Consider the following 19,428-nt stretch of genomic DNA (forward strand, 5'->3'; position numbering starts at 1 on the left):
AATAGAAATGAGAACAGAGGAAGGCATGGGGGAGGACAGTCACGGCGAGCGAACACACACTTCTGGCCGGCTCGCACACTGAGACCATTAGCATAAAATAGCTGCTTCGCATTGTCATACCTCTACGGCAAATTGTTTACTGTGACAAAAATGTCTTTCCCACTGTCTGAACACATGGACTTAGTCATCCGCTCGTTGCACGCTGTAAAAATAGGATCCCTTCCTCTGTCCTTCATAGATTCGCCTGGCTCTTATTAATTCTCACTACCTGTACCTCGAGCTGAAGGCTTTGGATGTGGCATCCATCCTGACTACAAGCGCTAGCGGCACCATTATCTGAAGCAAGCTGACTTAAAGGAGATGCTTTCTCTTTTTTTGGGAGGTCGCCAGGCTCCTCCGTATCTCGCTCAGCTCCCATCTGCCAGGAACTCTCTCTGTGTGAGAGAGGCCAACACCCACAACTTTGAGAAAAGTGGGCGCTCTAGCAGCTCAATAAAACCCACGTAATGTGCCGTAGCATCCAGGAGACGCGTGTCGTCTTTACAGAGCGATGTCTTTATCCTGTAGGGTTCCTTACATCAGCCCAGTTTTCACATCGACTGAAGCATGATGGTTATGCAAAGGTAAGCGTAGATTAAAGGCGGAGGTATTGACTGAAGAGCTCAGAGAAATCGAAGAGGGATAAAGTTACACATTAGTGCTTGGTGCATGTTCATTGTTTGGACGTCTCCCACCTTGCTGGAAAATCCAGCTACAGCTATCTGCTATAGTCAAAGCTGGACATAACGTGCTTTAAGCTGGTTTGAAGGGTTGATCCGTTGGATTAACAGCCAAACACTGCAAAAAATGCTCTTCTTATTTAGTATTTTTTTCTTGTTTCCAGTCCAAATATCTAAAAAATCTTTAATCAAGATGTATTTACTAGATAAGTTAAATTACATGAGATATCTTTTCTTGTTTTCTGGGGGAAAATATCAAAATGAAGTGATTTTTTTTGCTTAAAACAGGCAAAATGATCTGCCAATGGGGTGAGAAAAATAATCTTATTTCTGTTTGGGAACGAAACAAGAAACGATTTAAATCAGAAATAAGATTATTTTTCTCACCTCATTGGCAGATAATTTAGCTTGTTTTAAGCAAAAACTCACTTTATTTTGATTTTATTTTCAACAAAACAAGAAAAAATATCTTATGTCATTTTACTTATATAGTAAATGCATCTTTATTTAAGATATATTATATCATATTATATTATATTATATTAATTATATTATATTATATTATATTATATTATATTATATTATATTATATTATATTATATTATATTATATTATATTATATTATATTATATTATATTAGACTCTCAGTTAAATTTTATAATCTTAACATTTATAATGTTTCGCTGCAATTCACAAAAAAACAACTGGACTCGTGGATCTGCAGTTATTTTGTGTCAATACGTTGCATTTTGTGGTTAATTCATACTGTATATATTTTATTGTTATATATTGTATTGGCAACTCATCAATTAAATATTTGCCATCTTATATTATGCATATTTGGAATTTGTTTTTGTTTTTTGTTTTTTAATAAACAGACATACTAGTTTGTCTTTTATAGAAAACTACAAAGCTGGATATGAAACTATATAACATTGATATAAGTGATCACTCAGATGTATACCAACCTATATTGTATTTATGTGAAGCGTTCACAGGCACATTCGCTTTCTGTATTTCCCCGGCACTGAAATCAGGCTCATATTAATGCCAGGAAACACGATTCCTGGCTGCATGTCCATATCACGCATGGATCACTGGATCTTTGGTAAGTTGTAAGAAACATTATATCGACTCCAGCCTTTAGTTTAAACTGATAATCGTTTGCTTTCTTCGCTTTTCACAGTTTCCTCTAATAACTCATGCAGCGGCTCAGCCACTCGGTCCGGTATATTTCGGCGGGAGAGTGACGTCAATGCAAACCCTCTATAGTCCGGCTGTGAGTAACCCACTTCAAGCTAAAGTAACCTTGAATGTTAACAGTGATCAAACTTTTCCAAAGTTTCTAGCCACTCATCATTTTCAGTGGCCACAATTTTGACATTGAGCCCATGGGGAAAAACTCCCGTTTAGATATTTGTAATATTATCTCATACTTTAGCAGCATGTATATTAGGCTGCTGTCACTTTAAGACCTGATGTACTGATCCATTACACTGATACACATGCGTTTTCTTTCTCAACTCTTTATGTTCAAGTCAACAGTGATCACGAGGTGTTTGGTTTAATTTCTAAGTTTGGTTGTCTATTCTTGAGCTATTACTATTACAGTTTTACTGATTTGACTTGTTTTAGCTTAGACACTGTTTTTGCATGGATATTAGATGTCTTTTAAACGCAAAATTGCTTGCTGGGTTATAGGTCGACTTAAAATGGGTGAAAATCGCAGGTGACGGTGTATGATAGTGCTAAATGCTCATTGCTGGGTAGTGGTGACTGTGTCCTAACGGCTCAGCTTCTTAACAAGACTAGATGTGACCATTTGTCTTCATTATCAGGTCACACTTGGGGTGTCAGCACAAGTCCCTCCAGCAGAGCAACAGCCCGCTCCTAAACATGTTCCTAACACTCACACAAACACATAGTTTGCAGAGAAGGCAAGATTGTGCTGTCCTCCAGACTGACGGATCTATCAATCTAGTGCTCTTGTGCTGTCATGGGTATCTACCGAAGGCCAGTTTACGTGAATTGCCATGTTGTTTTAATCTAAAAAACCCAATGCAGTCAAGCTTTAGGGTCTGTTGCATTCACAGTATGGTTGCATACACGAAATACATAATTTATAACAAGCCATCTACTCTCCTATATCGCACACAGCTATATGCCGACACATCTAACAGGACAGGAGATCAAATGGTGCATGCATTGGATAGCACAGACGCACCACAGTCCGACCATAACACAATGAGGACGCCAATCATTATCCAAATTAGTGCATTTCCGCTCTAAAGGTGATGCGACTGAGTATCAATGCTCCTTAGTCATTGCAGATATTGTATAAACTGCAAAAAATGCTTTTCTTACTTAGTATTTTTGTCTTGTTTCTAGTCAAAATATCTAAAAATTCTTACATTAAGAAACATTTACTAGACAAGTAAAAATTATTGTCTAGTTTTGGGCTAAAATAACTCAAAATGAAGAGAGTTTTTGCTTTAAATGAGCTAAATAATCTGCCAATGGGGTAAGTAAAATAATCTTGTTTTCTGTTTGAATTAAGATTATTTTTCTTACACCATTGGCAGATTATTTATCTCATTTAAAGCAAAAACTCTTTTAATTGTGAGTCATTTTTTCTCAAAACAAGACAGTTACTTTTGCTTGTCTAGTAAATGTTTCTTAATGTAAGAATTTTTAGATGTTTGGACTAGAAACAAGACAAAAATAGGGTGTCAAAACTGTACCTTTAGGGGTACAACAGCTTGTTGCTGGGGCAGTACCCTTAAAAGGACATCTTTGTACCTTTTTACTCCTAAAAGGTTCATATTAGTACATTTGAGTACAAATGCGTACCTTAAGGTACTACTATGAACCTTTTTGTGGTAAAAAGGGTACAAAGATGTCCTTTTAAGGGCACTCCCCCAGCGACAAGCTGTTGTACCCCTAAAGGTACAGTTTTGACACCCTATTTTTCGGTGTGTAAGAAAAGCATTTTTTGCAGTGTAGCGAATCGTGCATGGCTTCTTCTACCCAGCAACACTATCATTGTAGAAAGTAGCAAATTTAGTTTGACCCCTGCGCTGTTGCCTGGGAGACACATCCCAGTTAATAACTCCGCAAGCCAACCAGCGACTGAGGGGAAGAACCTGTCTGAGAGATCTCACGGCATTCGGCAATGGAAGCGATTTTCATTTGAAAGAGCATCAGTGTATGCGAGTGAGTTTATGCAGTGTGTTTAGCGGGAGACGGCACACACTCACCCTCCGTCGGCGAGGTTTTCAGCCTCTGGCACAGTCCCTCCACACCTCCATAGTCCTCCTGAATTTTGACCACTGCCTCCGTTCCTCTGAGCTCCATGAGGGAACGCAGTTCCATGAGCGAGCAGCCAAATCCCGACGCATGGTTGCTGTCGCTTCTTTGGTTCTTGGTGTAAAAATCGCTATTCGTCATGTCCCCCATGGTGGCTGAGTATTGCTCGGGTAGCTTTTCTTAAAAGCCGATTGAAATTGAAATGAGAGAAAAATTGACACACGGTTTTAGAGGAGTCCCTGCTGTGCCTGGAGAGAACAGGTGTCTAGAAGAAAAAGAAAAAAAACGAGAGCAATGCAGGAGAGAAGAGAAGGTACGAGAGGAGGAGGAGGAAAAAAAGAGATCCGGTCCGCTGTCTGCAATCGCTCCTCTGTGTTACGGTGAAAACTGGGACCTGACAGCCATCCGTAAGATCCTGAGGACGTCTGCGCTCACCACGGCTGCAGACCTGCGGCTCTCCATACGTGGCTTCCCATTCTACCTGCTTCCCGTCGGCTGCTTTCTACATGGTGATCCGCTCCATTACTCCTTCAGAGACAGAGAGAGCGGAGGACAGAAGGGGAGGGAGAGAGAGAGAGAGAGGGAGAGAGAGAGAAAAGCATGAGTGTTTCTCAGAGGTGTGAGCAGCACAAAAGCGAGAGAGGGAAGCACGGCATTGTGTCGTCAATGCACACAGAGGAGGGGGGTGTCCATCTATTCCTGTGGTTCTCCTCGTCATATGGCAGCGCTGTCACATGCATATCTGCAGCGCTTTGATCGCTCTCGGGCTGCTAAATACAGAGCCGTGTAAATACTAAAGGGACATGTGAGTCTTTACGCCGCTCGTGTGATCTGAACGAGACTGCGGTGCACATCAAAGCGCTCCAGAAATGCGGGCAATGCATCCCACACTGCAGCAAGGTTCACTGGAGGGATGGTGAAGGATTATATAATTCATCCATACTAATGCATTTGTGCTGCATAGAGCACATTTTGAAAACCAGCTAACTAACGTTAATGGACTGCTACGTCCTGGAGGACAATTCTCACATTTACCACATTTGGTCCACTACAAAAAATGCTTTTCTTACTTAGTATTTTTGTCTTGTTTCTAGTCAAAATATCTACAAATTCTTATGTTAAGAAACATTTACTAGACAAGTACAAATTATTGTCTTGTTTTGGGAGAAAATCTATTAAATAATCTTGTTTTCTGTTTGAATTAAGATAATTTTGCTTACCCCACTGGCAGATTATTGTGCTTATGTTAAGCAAAAACTCTCTTCATTTTGAGTTATTTAATTACTTTTGCTTGTCTAGTAAATACTTTTATTTTAACTAGAAACAAGACAAAAATACTATGTAAGAAAAGCATTTTTTGCAGTGTATTTGTTATTACACAAAGCCACGAACAGTTCTGCATCATTTGCATCATAAGCATTATCGGGGAGTAAAGATCTGACAGTCTACATTTTTTAGTAGCGTAACCGTAGCTTTCTGCTTTTCAAAATAGTGTCACTTTTCCACTAGCAAGCTACTGTTTCCAACTAAAAACAGACAAAACACTTCATCACTGCATTGTGCATCACGTTGTATTGCGCTTTACTGTAGAGCCGGCTGAGGCAATGATCATCAATTATTTTAACCCCGGTCAGTTTCCTGTCACGCATAACTGAAATATTGTGTGCCATATAAATGCTCTAATGGCAAAATTAAATAGTATAATTTAAAACATGGAGATAAGCTTATTGTCCCCTTTAGTAGCTTCTTTTGATTAGTAACTTGTACTATACACTAACTGCTTTTTCAAATCATCTTCGTGTACAGTTTTAGATATATGTGACCCTGGACCACAAAACCCCTCACAAGTGTAATTTTTTTAATTCAGATTTTAAATAAGCTTTTCATTGATGTATTGTTTGTTAGGATAGGACAATACGTGATCGAGAAAATCTGTAATCTGAGGGAGCAAAAAAAATCTAAATATTGTGAAAATCTCCTTTAAAGTTGTCCAAATGAAGTCCTTAGCAACGCATATTACTACTACTAATATATTTTTGATATATTTATGGTTGGAAATGTACAAAATATCTTCATGGAACATAATCTTAATACCCTAATGATTTTTTGTGTAAAAGAAAAATCTATCATTTTGACCCACACAATGTATTGTTGGTTATTGCCACAAATATACATGTGCAGCCAGGGTCATAAATAAACCCTAGGGTGGCCCTTATTTTTGGACGTTTTAAATATTCAGCTCTCACCTGCCCAGTCACACTTGCCTTCATGAAAAAAATGTTAACAAACCAAATTTCGCTGAGATTGGAATATGTTTGGGGTGTGCTCAACAAAACAGAAATTTTGTCTTAAAGCAGCACTAGGTAACTTTTCAACCTTCATAATATATTTTTTAAGACTCTTGTGATGATAAATCGACTTACAATAGGTTGAATGACACGTCTGCCATAGCCTGATGGGGTCTGTATCGTTTTTAATCGTACTTTTAAACTTCGGGTTTCGCGTAGTAACCCGAGAACAAAAAGAACTACAAAATTCGACTGCTTTACGGCATATACGTCACTTCCACCAACACACACACTTCCTTACATTCGGACGTGCGAGCCCAACTTTGTTCGTCGGATAATATAGTCATGTCCGAAGCAGCACAGACAAATAAGAAAGAAAAGGTTTTGTTGGAGGAAAGCAATAAGAGGAAACGAAAAAGTGATTAAAGGCAGGACGAGGATCAACATGTGACCAGCGTTTGCTCGTCGGCGTGAGCTGAAGGAGGCGTGCCCGACCGATGCTGTCCTGCTTGTTATGGTGATTACCGACCACTCAAACATTGAACTGAAGTATCACATAGATTCTGGAAAACGCTAACCAATAGACTACTATAATGACGCTGGCTTGTAAACGTGAGCATCGCGATTATTTGGCGTTTGAAAAAAGTTATATTCATATGACATGCTGAAGCATATGCCACTGACTGTACCTGGGATGAAGACATTTCCCACGCGCCGCCAGAAGAACACCTGCATGTGAACTCCTCCTGCAGTGTTCAGGGGAACTGTTAGTGCTGCACCGACCCGTGGGACGCTTTAATGAAGTTATTTGGCCCGCCGCTCACCACTGTATATATTTTTACAACCCGCCCCGCACCCGCGACCATTAAATAGACATACGGGGTCCGCGGGTTATGAGACGACCCGCGCATCACTAGTTCAGGGCTATCAGAGCTGTCATGTCAACAAATGCACGCGCGATGGCGTCCCCTGTTGTAGGAGGACAGAGCTTACGACAGTAGCTGAGGACATTATTTTTTCCCAACTGTAGGGGGACCCCGAGAGCAAAAGTTACCAAGTGCTGCTTTAATGACCATAACAATGGTCAAATGAGTGAATTAGGTTAAAAACGAGAACACAGAACAGTGTTTTTAGTAAAGCTGCTTCATCCTCCACTATACCCCTTTTTCCCATTCGGTGGAGACATACTCAAAGAACATTGTCAATGAAAGTAAATTGGGAAAGTGACGTGAAGTAACCCATACTTGCATTTAACCTACCCAAGGTCATGCACACACAGTAGAATAGTAAGTAGTGAACACACACACACTGAAAACTGTGGACACACACACCCAGAACAGTGGCCAGACATTATGCTATGGAGCTGGGGAGCGATTCGAGTCATCTCCTGCCGCTACTGGAATCGAACCAGCAATATTACAACCTGATAGACTTCTCCTTGCTTCCAAGCCAATATACTTTATCCTGGTTATGCAGAGTGTCCATCTGATATCAGATACAGTCAAAAGTTTATCAGTGAAGGAAACCTAAGCTGACATCATATCAGATACTGAAGCACCTGCTGATAAAAAGATGCATTCTTTGAGCATGCCCGAATAACAAATTATCTGGATGGTATTTTTCATACATGTGCATACTTCTAATGGAGAAACAAATGAGAAGGGTGAGAGGTTATCATCTAAAAAAAAAAATTATTTTTTTTTTACCCCCAATAAGGGCCACCCTGATATACCCGTGAGACTTATGACTGGTTTTGTGGTCAAGGATCATATTTAGTTTATATACAGGGCTTGATATATATATATATATATATATATATATATATATATATATATATATATATATATATATATATATATATATATATATATATATATATATATATATATAGCTCACCAGTCACTGTGGTTAGTGGTTTTCCAAAGTTTCTAGCCACTCATCATTTTCACTGGCCACAATTTTGACATTGAGCCCATGGGGAAAAAAGCTCTGTAACAAAAACATTCATCTGTAGAAAACGAAATGGGTTTGTGAGTAACAAAATGAGAGAGAGAAAGTAAAGCGGTTCAGATATTTAAATTCAACCCTCCAAAGTGGCTAGTAGGATTGACTGCGTTACACGCCACTGCTGAAATACACACGCTTTTCATTTGTCAAACCCTGTTTACAAACTTCACCCAACCTGACCCAACCATAATTCATCAGGAGACATACGATTATTGACTGCATCTGAAAGATTCAACAGCTGGGACAGATTATCAATACCATTTCTAAAGAGAAACATTTGCATATTTTCTCTGAGAACATCTTTGTTGGGAACAAATTAACATTTTTATTTGTCAAAACACTCCAGCTTGATGTTTTCAAGTTTGAATGGCTCATTGCATCAGTCGTGACATGGCTCGGCACTAGTTTTTGTCCACACATTTATTAGTGAAACCTCCCACAACATCTGAGCTCGGGCAGTTCAGTCTGGACTCGATCAATAGAGAAGTGATTATGCCGGAACAGAAACTGACCAATGAGATCATCAGGGCGGGCTTTAGCCGATGACGGACAGATGATCAACAGAAACTGACCAATGAGATCATCAGGGCGGGCTTTAGCCGATGACGGACAGATGATCAACAGAAACTGACCAATGAGATCATCAGGGCGGGCTTTAGCCGATGACGGACAGATGATCAACAGAAACTGACCAATGAGATCATCAGGGCGGGCTTTAGCCGATGACGGACAGATGATCAACAGAAACTGACCAATGAGATCATCAGGGCGGGCTTTAGCCGATGACGGACAGATGATCTACAGAAACTGACCAATGAGATCATCAGGGCGGGCTTTAGCCGATGACGGACAGATGATCAACAGAAACTGACCAATGAGATCATCAGGGCGGGCTTTAGCCGATGGCGGACAGATGATCAACAGAAACTGACCAATGAGATCATCAGGGCGGGCTTTAGCCGATGACGGACAGATGATCTACAGCAGCCTTTCTCAAACTTTTTTCAGTTAGGGCACCTTTCAAAAGTGCATAATATTTCAAGGCACCCCAGTTTAAAATATATTTTAAAAACACTGCATAACCCAAATTTAAATGCAAATGTCCTGTTTATTTAGACCGGACAGTAATGAACAGAGCATAATACTCCATTTCAAAGTAAAAACTGTCCGGTTCTTGTGGGGCTTTTCTTTTTTAAAAACGATCCATGCTGCTGTTGCTTGTTTCTTGCTCTTTGTGAAATCAAATGTATTTTCGCGGTTAAATTATAAAACAATGTAGCCAACTGCACAGTCACGCGACCCCGGTGAGGACGTCATGACAGTTACTGATGTGAGACGGATTTTTATGGTTAATTTTATATATATATTTATCTAAAATTAATTTACAATTTTATTAATCCGCTCATATGTTTAACTCTTTCACACGCAAATGTAAAACATTCTGGCTGACCCCCCAGCATGGGTTTTTCAAAGGGACCGTTATTAATGTGTCACTTTATGGTTTCCATGGTGACGCGTCATTGCTTGTCATGTGACACGCCGCAGCAACAACAGAGCTGAATGAATGATGATCTGCTTTTATGTCATTTTTCCTTTTTTATTCAAAATGTTCACAAATTTGTTAGATAAGGCATGAAAAATCTGATATTCCGATTGTCAAATATATTCAAGTGGAAGTGTTTTGTTGTTTAAACACCTTTATAACGATCGCGTTAGTTGAGCTGTATGCACGATGGGCGCCGCCATCACCGCCGCAGGCGCAGTTCAGAAAATCGGATCTGTTGGATTTACAAGACGTGAATTCATCCACTTCTCCCAAAATACATAAAAGTAAGTGGCAGGTGAACTGGGAGAAGAATAGAGTAAATTTTAAAGTTACTGACACAATGTGTATCTGATATGAATAAAACTAATTATAATGGAAAGGATTATTATTGCCTCTTCATTTTTCATCATTGTGTATTTTACAAACTCTAAATGTATTGTTTTTTTAGTACGTATATGTATGAAACCCAAAATAAACATTATGTGGCTGAAAACACTGAAAAGTTGTGAATGATATATGACAGCTCTGAGCGCGCCCGTCTCTGGCTCAGTGCAAGCCAACGCGAAAGCACATTTGAATGAACGTGATGCACTGTTCTATCACATGCGTGAATGTGTGATCGTATGTGCGAAAGGGATACAAAGTAGAAGAATGTATTTATATAAATTCAAATATATTTTATATATGAAATGCCAGATTTTTTTTTTTTTAGCCTACGTCATTTTTTGGCGGCACCCCTGACACAGTCAGGGGGCACCCCAGTGTGCCGCGGCACCCACTTTGAGAAAGGCTGATCTACAGAAACTGACCAATGAGATCATCAGGGCGGGCTTTAGCCGATGATGGACAGATGATCAACAGAAACTGACCAATGAGATCATCAGGGCGGGCTTTAGCCGATGACGGACAGATGATCTACAGAAACTGACCAATGAGATCATCAGGGCGGGCTTTAGCCGATGACGGACAGATGATCAACAGAAACTGACCAATGAGATCATCAGGGCGGGCTTTAGCCGATGACGGACAGATGATCTACAGAAACTGACCAATGAGATCATCAGGGCGGGCTTTAGCCGATGACGGACAGATGATCAACAGAAACTGACCAATGAGATCATCAGGGCGGGCTTTAGCCGATGACGGACAGATGATCAACAGAAACTGACCAATGAGATCATCAGGGCGGGCTTAAGCCGATGACGGACAGATGATCAACAGGAACTGACCAATGAGATCATCAGGGCGGGCTTTAGCCGATGACGGACAGATGATCAACAGAAACTGACCAATGAGATCATCAGGGCGGGCTTAAGCCGATGACGGACAGATGATCAACAGGAACTGACCAATGAGATCATCAGGGCGGGCTTTAGCCGATGACGGACAGATGATCAACAGAAACTGACCAATGAGATCATCAGGGCGGGCTTTAGCCGATGACGGACAGATGATCAACAGAAACTGACCAATGAGATCATCAGGGCGGGCTTAAGCCGATGACGGACAGATGATCAACAGAAACTGGCCAATGAGATCATCAGGGCGGGCTTTAGCCGATGACGGACAGATGATCAACAGAAACTGACCAATGAGATCATCAGGGCGGGCTTTAGCCGATGACGGACAGATGATCAACAGAAACTGACCAATGAGATCATCAGGACGGGCTTTAGCCGATGACGGACAGATGATCAACAGTAACTGACCAATGAGATCATCAGGGCGGGCTTTAGACGATGACGGACAGATGATCAACAGTAACTGACCAATGAGATCATCAGGGCGGGCTTTAGCCGATGACGGACAGATGATCAACAGAAACTGACCAATGAGATCATCAGGGCGGGCTTTAGCCGATGACGGACAGATGATCAACAGTAACGTAATCATCACGTCATCAAAGGGGCTTGGGTTGAGTTTGTTCAAATCCTAAAAGAGCTTGTTTGTATCTGCATTCACCTTTACCATTTCTCTCAGAAATGATGATCATGTTGGGTAAGTGCTCTGTGTATCATTAAATTATTTTTTTTCCAACACCGGCAAAGATCGTTTATTCCAGCGTGCGTGCAGACAGGGTTGCCAAGTTTTTAAAACAAAACCGAAAAAAAATACTAGCCCTAAACAATAGCTTCTCGGGGGGTTCTCTGGAAAAAATGGCATTTGGGGTAAAATGTGTGTTATTTTGGCAAGGTTGCTGCTATAATTGGCATTCCTGGGTCTATATATCCCATAATTGAGGTCTCTTCAACCCACGGCCATGGAAAACTGCCCGCAGGGGAAAAAATGCAGACTTGGTAACAGTGCAGTTGAGCTTTGTTGACATTTGACAACTAGCGTTATGCGTCGCTCCGCTGCTCTGATTGGTTGTAGGTCTTTCCAATTGAGGTTGAAACACGCCCCATAATCACAGCCCAATGGAGCATCAGACTCATATTCTGACTAGAACTGAGTATGACCATGTCAGGCTATTGCCATCCTGACAAATGTGATGAATCAGTCCGAATCAGTGGGATAATGTTTCTGAACGGGTGGCCACTGTAAGGCATGGTCCTGCTTCCCATGGGCCTTCAGGACTAATCAATATCCAGCCCAATCCAGTCCCAGCAGCTGTGTCAGTGACTGTTAGCCTAACGGCTCTCAGGGAGGCATAATGAAGTCCTCCAGAAGGTTACTACAGGTAATAATACATGTGCAGCTGCTGGGATCTGGATGCTGTGACAGATCCTCTCACATCATCACTGTGAAACTAAATTCTGCATAATTTGAACCGACTGTCCAACAGGACTACATGTGCAATATCTCAACAATGCATTCAGGGAGAAATTATTATCACCACAAGATGCTATCCCTGTAAAGGAGGAGACAAAATCATCCAGAAGAGCACCTGCGCTCGGAGTCTAATTAAACTTTGATTTATGAATGTAAAGAAAAAGAGTGACAAAGACAAATGATGTGTTCAAAACGTAAACAGGCACACACAACTTCAGACCTTCAGGAAGTCCTCTAAACTTATGTGAGACATTTCAAAACAACGTGAGGGCAAAATGCCTGGTCTGTTTTATTTGCTTCATTATACAGCACAGAGAGATTCTTCCTGCACTTGAACGAATCCTTCTAATGTTGGACTGAATATAAACCAGCAGACGAATCAAACAGATATACATGTTCAACACACACACACACACAAAATGCATTTAAAAGGCTGATTTTTTTGTATGTGTCCACTCTGTTATATCAGATAACCTAGCAGAGTGGACACTGAGAGTGAACATACTGATTGTCAAAGTAATTTGTTTTTAAAGTTGAAGAAGTTTTGCATTTCTTTGGCAATATTTTAAATCCAGTTCATAAAGTAAGGTTGTATGTGTTATTATATATATATATATATATATATATATATATATATATATATATATATATATATATATATATATATATATATATATATATATATATATTATTTTGTCCAATTATTTTGTCCACCCTGTTATTCGTTTGTCCACCCTGTTATTCGTTTGTCCACCCTGTTATTCGTTTGTCCACCCTGTTATTCGTTTGTCCACCCTGTTATTCGTTTGTCCACTCTGTTATTCGTTTGTCCACCCTGTTATTCGTTTGTCCACCCTGTTATTCGTTTGTCCACCCTGTTATTCGTTTGTCCACCCTGTTTTTCGTTTGTCCACCCTGTTATTCGTTTGTCCACTCTGTTATTCGTTTGTCCACCCTGTTATTCGTTTGTCCACCTTGTTATTCGTTTGTCCACCCTGTTATTCGTTTGTCCACCCTGTTATTCGTTTGTCCACCCTGTTATTCGTTTGTCCACTCTGTTATTCGTTTGTCCACCCTGTTATTCGTTTGTCCACCCTGTTATTCGTTTGTCCACTCTGTTATTCGTTTGTCCACCCTGTTATTCGTTTGTCCACTCTGTTATTCGTTTGTCCACCCTGTTATTCATTTGTCCACCCTGTTATTCGTTTGTCCACCCTGTTATTATTTGTCCACCCTGTTATTCGTTTGTCCACCCTGTTATTCGTTTGTCCACCCTGTTATTCGTTTGTCCACTCTGTTATTATTTGTCCACCCTGTTATTCGTTTGTCCACTCTGTTATTATTTGTCCACCCTGTTATTCGTTTGTCCACTCTGTTATTATTTGTCCACCCTGTTATTCGTTTGTCCACCCTGTTATTCGTTTGTCCACTCTGTTATTATTTGTCCACCCTGTTATTCGTTTGTCCACTCTGTTATTATTTGTCCACCCTGTTATTCGTTTGTCCACCCTGTTATTCGTTTGTCCACTCTGTTATTATTTGTCCACCCTGTTATTCGTTTGTTTCATTAAATGGTTACATGGTTACCTGAGCTTGACCAAACCGAATACTAGGAATGACTAGACTGGATAAACCTAGCCTGATCTGCCGGCGATTTGATTTCGCCCAGCAACTCAGTCTGGAAACCTGTACATTCATTTCTACTGCTTCTCTTACACTTTTGCGGGAACCAATCACAGACTGGCTTATCCACCTGGCGCTCTATTGGTGGGTTTAACATGATGACAGATAGAGAAGCAATGGATCGTTGCCCGTTGATCACGCCTCTTGTGGTCTGATTGGCTGAAGCACTTTATTCTTGTGTTCCATGTAACTACTCATTATAATGCTGTTTGCACATTACACTCCTGCACTTCTGTTATCCATGTATTTATTTGTATAGTCTCCAGTTTACTTTATCTCACTTATTTTATTCCACATCTCTTATTTCTTTTACTTGATTTATTCATAATTCTACATATGTATATATATATATATAGCACATTTATCCTATTCCTATTTTATAATTTGTTGTGCTTTTTTTGTTAATTGTTATTTGCTGTCCATGGAGCGGACCTGTTTACATTTTACTGCCGGTTGTATTCTGTATAACTGTGTATGTGACAAATAAAACTCTTGAACTTGAACTTGAACTAAAGGACTATCCAATTGCGTACACAGTCATTTGAATAATGCCCGTTGATCATGCCTCTTGTGGTCTGATTGGTTAAAGGACTATCCAATTGCGTACACAGTCATTTGAATAATGCCCGTTGATCACGCCTCTTGTGCAGTAGTAAAGACAGAGCAAACTGAGCTTGGTTTGGTGATAGCCAGACAAAGGATTGCCCTTAAAATGAGCTTAAAATTAGATATTGAGATATCTAGATAAGATATTAAATTGTAGGTGGATGAAAACAGACTTTCAAAAAAGTTTCATGAAGGTTACAGAGGTTTTTTTGAAAGCTGTTTTATCGGCTGAAACGGTGAACGCACATGCTTCTTTCCCTCACAGACTGTTTTCTTTGCTTTCAAAAATGAAATATGGCGCTACCTTGACTAAGGTCTATTGGAGCACGCTGTGCTTTTCGGTTGCTCTCTTTGACCAGTATCTCTTTCTCAGTATCTCCTCTTTCCTAAGCCATCCTCAAATGTGTAATATAATAGTTGACATGGTAGAGCAATCCGAGGAAGTGCAGGCATTTTCATTATTAATGCAGGCCTGTAATTATTTAATGAGATGCATTTAATTGTAGTAAATAAACAGGAACATGTCATTTTTAGTTCAAATGTTGCATGTTTATGCATTGTATTATGACCTGTGCGGTGTTGGCCAACACCACTATTTGACCTGCATTTGACGCCAGTTCAAAGGATCAAGTAGTTTCCAGTGAGTTAGTAGTGGTGCATTACAAAAGGCTAGTTTTATTGCTCAAAGAGTTTTACAGCCAAGCAAAAGGAGGCAATATTAAGTGCACTTGATTAAAATGTCCATGATTCACAGTCACTTGGTTCTTTCAGGCATTTAAATGATAGAAATAGGAAAGATTCCCTTAAGGCATTTATACAGTAATTTTTTTAGAGTTACGTGAAGAGCTTTGTTGATGCCAGGCGTATATTCATCAGCTATTAAACCATTCCTTTGTAAGGCAAGCATCCTATGGATGTGTAGTTGACACGAGTAAACTGTCAGCAGTACTAGTGTTTCGTGTAGGGTTGCTGATATATTGAGCTGGAGGTCTAGTTTTGGATAGTAACTTCAGAGGCTCTTTTTAAAGCTCTGCCCCCTACTGTAACTGCACAGTATAAACTACTCAAGAAAGCCGGAGCATGATCCTTCCCTGCTGATCTGATGCGGTGAGGACGCGCCCTGCACCATGTGAAATGAGGAAAGACATTAATGATGCCGGTAATGAAGAGTGGAGAGGGGAGTGTGGGATCAGACCAGAGTGCAGCCATCACTGAAAACTACAGGAACATTTCATCCGATTCACAGCCTGCCTGGACACGGAAGGAATAGCTCTATCATCCAGAACACCGTATATACTGCCTATCAACACCCAAGTAACCACCCACAACACTCTAGAAACCACCCATACAACTCTAGAAAGAATGTATAACACCCTAGCGCAACCACACAGAACACCCTAGCAACCAAACAGTAATGCCCTAGCAACTGCCTAGCAACCTGCCAAGTAACCATTCAAAACACCCTAACCACCCATAACACTCTAGAAACCATCCATAACACCCTATCAACCACCCATAACAAACTACAAACCACCTATAACAACAACTAGCAACCACCCAGAACACCCTAGAAACCACACATAAACTCTAGAAACCACCTATAACACCATAGCACACACAACACCCTAGCAACTGCCTAGGAACACCCCAGCAACCACACAGAACACCACAGAAACCACCTAACAATCACATCCAGAAGACCCTAACCACCCATAGAACTCTAGAAATCACCTATAACACCCTAGCAACACCCTAGTTACCACCCGTACAATTCTTGAAACCACCTATAACACTGTAAGAACCACATAGCAATGCCCTAGCAACTGCCTAGCAACACCTTAGTAACCATCCAGAACACCCTAACCGCCCATAACACCCTAGCAACTGCCAAGCAACCACCTAGAACACCCTAGAAACCACCTATCAATCACACCCAGAAGACCCGAATCACTCATAGAACTCAAGAAACCACCCATAACACCCTAGCGACACCCTTGTAATCATCATTAAGATTCTAGAAAAAAACCTATAACACTGTAGAAACATAGCAACACCCAGGGACCGGACAGAACACCCTAGCAGCCACCCATAACACTCTAGAAACCACCCATAACACCCTAGCACACAGAACTGCCCTAGTCCAGACAGTCCAGAATATCCTAGCAACCACATAATAATTCTCCAGTAACTGCCAAGCAACACCCTAGTAACCATCCAGAGCACCCTAACCACCCATAGCATCTATCAACACCCTAGAAACTACCTATAATACCCTAGCAACCCCCCAGAACACCCTAGCAACCACATAGAAATGTATTAGCAACTGCCTAGCAACACCCTAGTAACCATCCAGAACCCCCTAACCACCCATAACGCCCATAACACCCTAGCAACTGCCAAGCAACCACCCAGAACACCCAAGAAACCACCTATCAATCACATCCAGAAGACCCTAACCCCCCAAAGAACTCAAGAAACCACCCATAACACCCTAGTAACCATCATTAAGATTTTAGAAACCACCTATAACACCGTCGAAACCACAAAGCAATACCCTAGCAACACCCTGGGACCGGACAGAACACCCTAGCAGCCACCCATAACACTCTAGAAACCACCTATAACACCCTAGCAACCACATAGCAATGCCCAAGCAACACCCTAGTAGCCATCCAGAACACCCTAACCACCCAAAGAACTCAAGAAACCACCCATAACACTCTAGAAACCACCTATAACAGCCTAACAACCACATAGCAATGCCCAAGCAACACCCTAGTAACCATCCAGAACACCCTAACCACCCATAACACTCCAGAAACTGCCCAGATTATTGATTACTAAAGACTCTTTACATGATTTCTCAAAAGATTTTTAGCATAGAGGATGACTCATAAATGAATGCATTTAGACATTTGCATAACATAATCATCCTCACAGCTCTTCTCCAGCTTCAGTAAATGTGTTATGATCTCAGGTTTGTTGAGTTAACACTATGGCTTAGGTTTGGGTTTAGGTTTAGTGTAGCTGCCGCGTTATTTTCACTTGCATTAATCTTGTGCTTTTAGTGCCACTCATCGAACATCTCATTTTAAACGTACCACAAACATGAAAGAAGCAACATAACATGTTACTATGGCAATGAACACTAAAAACCACTTTAAAAGCCAAACCACTTTCATGGTAACTAAAACCCAGGATTGGCACAAACTAAGCTTAAACTTATCTGGCTAGCCAGCTAAACCAGCTTCACGGTATCGGCCCATGAAAGATGAATAACTAAAGAGGTTTTCTTTAAAGTTGTCCAAATTAAGTAATTAGCAATGCAGAGTACTACTAATAATACATTTCAATTTTGATATATTTACGGTAGGACATGTACAAAACATCTTCATGGAACATGATCTTAATATCCTAATGATTTTTGACATAAAATAAAAATATATAATATTGACCCATATGTATAGTTGGCTATTGCCACAGATAAACCCGTGAGATGCAGAACTGGTTCGGTGGATTTTGAGCAAATGGGGCATTTCTCCAATGTGTAACTGCACTACATCAGAAAAGAGCATCTTTTTCTTTTGTGTTTCACAGAAGGAAGGAAATATGCGTGTTTGGAACCACGTGAAGATACATTTTGGGGTGAGCGCTCGGTATTTCCATAAACACAATTCAACATCAGATTGCAAAACAGGTTTTCTTTGTCCGCGTGGCAAGTTTTAATTGTGCTGTGATCTCCCATCAGGGGAAGAGAATGTGAAGATCTCTCTACGGAGACGAGGCTATTTCTGAAACAAATAGCTGCGGATGAAAGGGTGCCACTGGAAGTCATTTCAGAGTAAAGGGTAAAGAGATTGCGAGCCGCGCTGCCTTTTCTTCCAGAGAGTCCTCTTTTGTCCGTGGCGAGAGAGGGTCTTTTGAAGAACGGATCGCTCCGGGGTTGTCAGGCCTTCGCGGAGAGAGCTGGATATTACACGCGATGTCTCTCACATGACTGAGTGATCGTCCTTTGTTTCCGCCAAGGCCTTAATGCAGCCTGTCTCTCAATGCCGGCCCGGTGAAAGAGACTCCAGCACCAGAGGATTCACACCTGAGCTTATGTTCAGAAACGACATGCTTACACCTGCATTTGTTTTATCAGAGTTTTATTGAATCTGTTTTGTCCTACTGTGTCATTGAATGGTTTGACTGTATTACTTTGTCTAGTAGAAATAGATTGACGAGGTTGATTAAGACTGCATCTCGGATTATCGGAGGTCAACAGATCTCACTTCAAGACATTTAGAGCACATTGTTAAAAACGCCTATGTGATAATGAATTCCTCTTCCCATCCATTGCATAGAGAGTTTGTGGTACTCCCATCAGGTCAGAGGAATAGGGGGAGAACGAAGAGGTTTAAACACTGCTATTTCTATGTTAAATCGATTGTAATCGTGGATAATCGATTTTTTATATGAATTTATGTGTGTGATTGTATAAATTATTATATGTGTGGCA

The 19,428-nt window shown here is 40.7% G+C and overlaps 1 protein-coding gene and 1 long non-coding RNA gene across 13 annotated transcripts in view; one reads left to right on the forward strand and one right to left on the reverse strand.

The window, feature by feature from the left end:
* The window catches only part of atp2b2 (ATPase plasma membrane Ca2+ transporting 2), a 298,344-nt gene that overhangs the window by 144,776 nt on the left and 134,140 nt on the right, over positions 1 to 19,428 (reverse strand). For 11 of the 12 annotated variants that reach the window (XM_067430946.1, XM_067430950.1, XM_067430947.1 and 8 more), the window contains exon 2: positions 3,977 to 4,553. In XM_067430946.1, the coding sequence (XP_067287047.1) occupies positions 3,977 to 4,175 (199 nt within the window). In that variant the 5' untranslated portion in view covers positions 4,176 to 4,553. Of the gene's footprint in view, positions 1 to 3,976; positions 4,839 to 19,428 lie in introns of those variants that run through there. The other variant, XM_067430945.1, reaches the window with a different exon arrangement.
* Positions 514 to 19,324, forward strand: LOC137057864 (uncharacterized). Its single transcript, XR_010900529.1, has 3 exons — positions 514 to 623; positions 18,525 to 18,572; positions 18,676 to 19,324. It is a non-coding gene; the product is annotated as an uncharacterized lncRNA (long non-coding RNA).

The sequence above is a fragment of the Pseudorasbora parva genome, chromosome 22, assembly GCF_024679245.1.
Source record: "Pseudorasbora parva isolate DD20220531a chromosome 22, ASM2467924v1, whole genome shotgun sequence".
NCBI classification, from domain to species: Eukaryota; Metazoa; Chordata; class Actinopteri; order Cypriniformes; family Gobionidae; genus Pseudorasbora; species Pseudorasbora parva.